We start from the raw sequence: 5,945 nt of genomic DNA, 5'->3' as shown, positions 1-5,945 counted from the left end.
TTTCAGGTAAAAGTAAAGAAAAAAGTTGAGAAAAAAAATTTGATTGGCCCGGGAAGAGGGGGGGAGGGGCGGGGGGGGGGGGGGGGGGGGGGTGGAATTTCTAACATTCCTAACAAATAAGGTTTACTACATTCTCAAAATTATCTTGAATCCCTGTACTTTCAAATTAAGGAGTAATTAAATGATACTTTCAGTTTTTCATATTTCAACTAAAAAATTCATTATTCAAAGTTATGAATTTAAAATATGAATTTTTAAATTATTATAATTTGATTGGTTGGTAGTAATGGATTAGCAAGACATGTAATGAATCAACAAGAGGCATGTGCCAAACATATTTCTATTATTGTTACCACAATTTTGAGATGGTAAAAACACAATTTTTTTATAGAAAAATTTTAATTTGTAAAATTTGAAAATAAGAATTAAGTTTCCAATAATCTCTGTTTTTGTATGTTTACTGTCAGTTATAGAAACCAGATATGAAACCCAATATCTGGTTTCTATAATTGTCAACAATACTTGTATCCAAATATTTACTTGTGAGTTTCAATAGTTATTTTTCTTTTATTGGGTAGGGAAAGGGACTTTTACTTGTGATAAGAATGAACTTAAGATGTCATATTGTGGCACCCCACCAACCTGACTATTTATAATTTGGGTCCATTCATGAACAAAATTTAAATAAAATACAATATTTACACAAAAAATGTGTGCATATCGTAGAGTCACTCTCCTGCTAAAATTCTCTTTAAGAGTACTTTTAAGACCTCCAAATTTAGGGATATAATCTCCATATATAAAAGAAATTTTTTACTTTACCATATATGTGCCTGAAAAAAAAAAAACATGCTAAGGTCAAGTGAAGGTTCTCCAATTTTGGATGGTCAGGTCTAAGTGTTTGGGAACTCAAAATCCTCCTAATTAGGTTATCTGCTGGTGAAATAATTTTAGCTAAAAAATTTATATTCCAAAAGGCATACTGTTCATTTTCTCCCTAAAACCCAACCTGGGAATAACTTTAGGAAGTTCTGTAGCTACAACCTCTTCAACTTAGCCATCATTTTCATAAATAAAATAAACTTTTCAAATTGCATACTGTATGTGCCTAAGACTCTCAAAATTTTCAGAAGGGTGAGGACCTAAGCGTTGAAAAACTCAAAATCCATACTTTAAAAAAATAATCATCTAACAATTCTTATATGCATCCTTAATCATAAACAAAAAGTCATCCCAAGTAGCTCTTCCACCCGAGGTAGTAAATGCACAGTATGCTCTCGCAGGCCTATAAAATTGTAGTGTACCTATACGGGACCACGCTCTAGTTTTTTCAACTAGACGAAATGTGGGTTCATATTTCCCAATGGCAATTCTGAAATTATTGACCCAATTTTGGAACAAATGCAAGGTGGGGTTAGAGAGGTCCCTGACCATAAATGAAATGAAAATGAAAATTGAGCATACCCCACATATAACCCTAACAACAAAGTCTTCAGTTGGGAGTTTCAAAGATCAAACCTCATGACTTTGACCTTGTGAAATCAAACGATAAAAATAACTCTTCGTCCTTATATAAAGTGCATTATGATCATAGCATGCATCACACAAAGAAGAAACCAGGCTTTAAAAATCAGTGTTATCCATTCATAAGAAGAAGTGCTAGTGCTTCTTATTTTGAGTAAAAAACACAAGGAGGAGAAGGAAATCAAGAGAGGGGAAAAGGGCAATGGATATGCAGGAAAAGATGGGATCAGAGCCAAATGGTGAGGAGGATTTGATTCTCCCCGGATTTCGGTTCCACCCCACGGACGAAGAACTCGTCGGGTTTTATCTCCGGCGGAAGATCGACAAGAAGCCGATATCGATCGAGGTCATCAAGGAAATCGACGTGTACAAATACGATCCATGGGATCTTCCAAGTATGAATGGTTTGCACCAGTTTTTATCTTAATTAGGATACTCACCATTACCCCTTCATCCTATCTATTAAGGAGAGTTTCATGATTATTCTTATTAGTATTAACATTTTTCTCTCCCCCTCCTTCTATTTACCATTATTAAGATAATGATAGTAATAATTGTGAAAATGGGTCACCTAATTAGTCTCTTAACAATGTTTTACTTCAGTTTTTATCTCCTAAACAATGGTTTTACTTCAGTTTTTATCTCCTATAATTACAAATAATCCTTTAAAGTTTGTTGCTCATTTTTTCATGCAAGCAGAGATGGTTCCTTTGTTTTACCTATTCTTTCTTTTTGAGTTTTTCTTTTCTTTTTTTTGGTTCATCTCTCTTCCACCATGATGGCCTTGGCTTTAAGGAGACGTTAGGGGCTTGAAAACTGAGTTTTGGCTTTCTCAGAGAGATAGAGAGAGAAATCAACTTTGAAGATGGCTTTCCTGAGATTTGCCAAAGTGTTTTGGTTCTGCAAGTGAAAAAACTGGGAGAGTGTGACATCATAGACTTGATATTGTGATCCTATTTTACAACTTAAATACTTAAATATAATTTCTTATCTTTTAATGGTAGATACTTAAGTATGATTCCTTCCTCATATAATTAGATAAAAAAAATTAAGTATGATTCCTTCCTCATATAATTAGATAAAAAAAATTACTTAATTATAATTTCCTTATATTCGTATTAGTAGGTACTTAAATATGTTTTCTTCTTCATATACTTTAATATAAATATTACTTAAATATAATTTCCTTGTATCTGTTTTCTTGCAATTTGCTTTCACGCCCATATTTTTAAGCTAAAAACTTATTCGATCCTCTCTCACTCTAGAATTGACCACTTCCTTGTGTAGAATACCGAAACTTCTCTCTCTCTCTAGAATTGACCCCATATGTATAAATGTACGAGACTAAATCCTCTATCTCTCTCTCTAGAATTGACCCCATATCTATAATAATACTAATTCCTCTCTCTCTCTTTCTAGAATCACTAAATCCTCTGTCTCAACAGTAACTGCGATGGTTACAGGTGGACGTCAGCTAAAGAACCGCCCTTTCCATATGAGGCACTCGCCTGCACAGGACGCATGACGTCCATTCTCATCAATGGCCGGTGGAACAATAGCTCATCTCCACCGTCCATGTACCCCTCACTATTATACAACTGTCTCATATATTCCCCTTAATAAAATGCTGATGCTTGTTCAGTTAGCTCTGAGAGAGAGAAAGCAGTACGCTGGTGCTAGTTATGTCTCTCTCTCTCTAGAAATACATCAAAAGACATACAACTTTTTAAGATAATTTTCGATCTACACCGTCCAAATAAGGTAGTTGGTACCGACCACGAATACATTAAGCTTGTATAAAATTTTTCCTTTGCTAGTGTTAATGGTTGTTTCTTCTATGGAAGAGAGAGAGAGAGCAATGGTGTGTTGCCTATGGTAGTTCTCTCTCTCTAGAAGCTAGAGAGTGAAAATTAAAGAGACAAAGCAATGGGGTTTAGAGAGAGAGAGGGAGGGCGTGGTGCTAAGTACTAATGATATTTTATGTTATTTTGTTGTTTTTGTTAGGATTGAGCACGGTGGGAGATAGAGAGTGGTACTTCTTTTGTGTGAGGGGGAGGAAGTACAGGAACAGTATAAGGCCCAATAGAGTGACGGGCTCGGGCTTTTGGAAGGCAACGGGCATAGATAGGCCGATTTATTCAACATCTAGCGGAGGGCCCGGGCATGAATGCATAATAGGGCTGAAGAAGTCGCTTGTGTATTATAGAGGGAGTGCAGGGAAGGGGACGAAGACTGATTGGATGATGCACGAGTTTCGCCTACCATCCTCAACTGCCTCCTTGCCCAAGCCCGCTCTACTTTCTTCTTCATCCAACAAGAACTTCAATGAACCAGTCAGTCATGCTCTCTCTCTCTCTCTCTCTTTCTCTTTCTCTCTCTCTCTCTATATATATATATAGATATATATCAACAAAGTAACTCTTCACTCTCTCTGTATCTCTCTATGTGTCTCAAGTTACACCTATCTATCTCTCACACAATCTAACTCAAGTAACATAACTCTCTCTCACTCACAATCTCTTCCTCTCTCTCTCTAACAATCTAGCTCAAGTAACATTTCTCTCTCTCTCTCTAAGTAACACATTTCTCTCTCTCTCTCTAAGTAACACATTTCTCTCTCTCTCTCTCAAGTAACACTTGTCTCAGTCAATTTCTCTCTGTATGTCTCTATGTGTCTCAAGTAACATCTATATCTCTCTCTCACACAATCTCTCTCAAGTAACTTATATCTCTCACTCACAATCTCTCTCTCATATGCTCTTGGACACCACAATCTAGAAGAGAAATAATCATATGGACACACATGCATACGTAATTGTATGCATGCAAACTAGAATACATGTGATAAAAACATGCATGGACACACCTTTATGGGTGTATGCATGCATGGAGATATGAATACATGGATATTTGTATGGCATTGGTTTGAAATTGAATTAGTACAATACTTAAAAGTTTGAAGTAGTAGCACTAGCTACTCTCTTGTGATCTCTCAATCATGTTAAATATTGCACTATTTCTCAGATTTGAAATCTATTGTTTTTAGGTCTACATATATCGAGTTTGAGATGATTGATATGAACAACCTCTTCTAGTAAATTTTTGAAATGCGCCTTAATTAGATTGTTTAGGGCCTCAACCTTATATAAACTTTTTCATCTTTTAAGTATTCTTACTTAGCAAAAGAGAAAATAAATGATGCAATCTTTACTTACACAGTTTTATATACTTGTTTGGGTGAAAAAAAATCTATAACATATATAAATTTTTTTTATCAAAATATCTATGAGAGATATATTATTTTGCATTGGGATTGTATACAATAAGACCATTTATCTTTGATACAAAGAGGTCACAAGTACTACAACCATCCGATGAGAAATCTAATAGCTTGGGTGTGCCACAAAGTTCGAGAAAAATTCTTTTGAACTTTTGAGCTTAGTCAATGAAATAAATGCATCCACTCAATTTCACATCTAATGGTCAAGATTAATTGTGACTATTGTGTACTAAAAGTAAATGGTCTCATTATATACTTTCCCTTTAGCATTTTATACTTTTGATACTATTCTAATTCATGATCATGTGTTTTTTTTTGATACTCCAAAATTAAATCAAACAATATGGGTAAAATGTTGAATAATGCATCATCTCACACTGATGATGCTTAGCTAGCTTTCTTACATATAGCCATATGCAAATGTAGGAAACATGGACCATATGCCGGATTTTCAAGCGAATCGTATCGCAACGAAAATACGTGCCGGAATGGAAGCAAGCTACATCGAAGGAAACAGTTACCACCGATTCTAGCAGCAGTTTAGAGTCGGAAACCATCAATCAATATAGCGGTTTTGGGGTATCACATTTCGACCATTTTGAGCAGAAGCCCCTTATAAATCAATATGAAGAAAAGACCATAGTTTTTCCTGGCCAGATATCCGATCAATCACCAGTTTCAAACATGTATCAGGGTTTTCAGTCAGGATTTTCAGGCAACCTCCTTGGCGAGTTTCCATGGGATGACGCATGTTTAGTTGTAAATAATTTTGGCATGGAGGCCAATGGATTCTTGTAAATATTGACTATAATATATGCATCTGTATGTGTTTTTGTACTGAGAATAATAACTAATAAGATGTGGGGAGGAGTGATGATACAATGCCAGTTTTGTAGGATGTGGACTGATTTTTAATAGATTTAATTTTGTATTATTTTTAAGTTATGTGGGATGTTGGCTATTGTCAATGGCATTTATTTGCAGATTATTAAAAATAACAAAAAGTTTTTTTATCATCCAAGGGAACTTAACGGTGGCTCCAATAAGTGATAAGATAAGGACAAGTCAACTTAGGTAGTGTCACCATGTGTCAACCTAGAACAATACCGGTTAAGAGGAGTGATTTAGTTCAAGTGAAGAG

At 35.2% G+C, this 5,945-nt stretch overlaps 1 protein-coding gene across 1 annotated transcript; it reads left to right on the top strand.

Moving 5' to 3' along the window:
* Positions 1-1,498: 1,498 nt before the first annotated feature.
* On the top strand, positions 1,499-5,686 carry LOC18443112 (transcription factor JUNGBRUNNEN 1). The gene is made up of 3 exons (XM_006853311.4): positions 1,499-1,919; positions 3,529-3,857; positions 5,231-5,686. The coding sequence occupies exons 1-3, from the start codon at positions 1,727-1,729 to the stop codon at positions 5,600-5,602; spliced, it is 894 nt and encodes a 297-aa protein (XP_006853373.1). The 5' UTR covers positions 1,499-1,726; the 3' UTR covers positions 5,603-5,686.
* The last annotated feature ends 259 nt before the right edge of the window (positions 5,687-5,945 follow it).

Source organism: Amborella trichopoda, chromosome 2 (assembly GCF_054954075.1).
Source record: "Amborella trichopoda isolate Santa Cruz 75 chromosome 2, AtrichopodaSantaCruz75HAP2 v2.0, whole genome shotgun sequence".
In the NCBI taxonomy this organism is placed as follows: Eukaryota; Viridiplantae; Streptophyta; class Magnoliopsida; order Amborellales; family Amborellaceae; genus Amborella; species Amborella trichopoda.
The sequence above is the reverse complement of the archived record's forward strand: the minus strand, read 5'-3'. Positions and strand labels throughout refer to the sequence as shown.

Bases quoted from the DNA above. Each gene is read 5' to 3' on its own strand.
- LOC18443112 (XM_006853311.4), top strand. From the start codon at position 1,727: ATGGATATGCAGGAAAAGATGGGATCAGAGCCAAATGGTGAGGAGGAT. The intron at 1,920-3,528 runs GTATGAATGGTT...TGTTTTTGTTAG, and splicing joins CGATCCATGGGATCTTCCAA to GATTGAGCACGGTGGGAGAT. The intron at 3,858-5,230 runs GTCAGTCATGCT...ATGCAAATGTAG, and splicing joins ACAAGAACTTCAATGAACCA to GAAACATGGACCATATGCCG.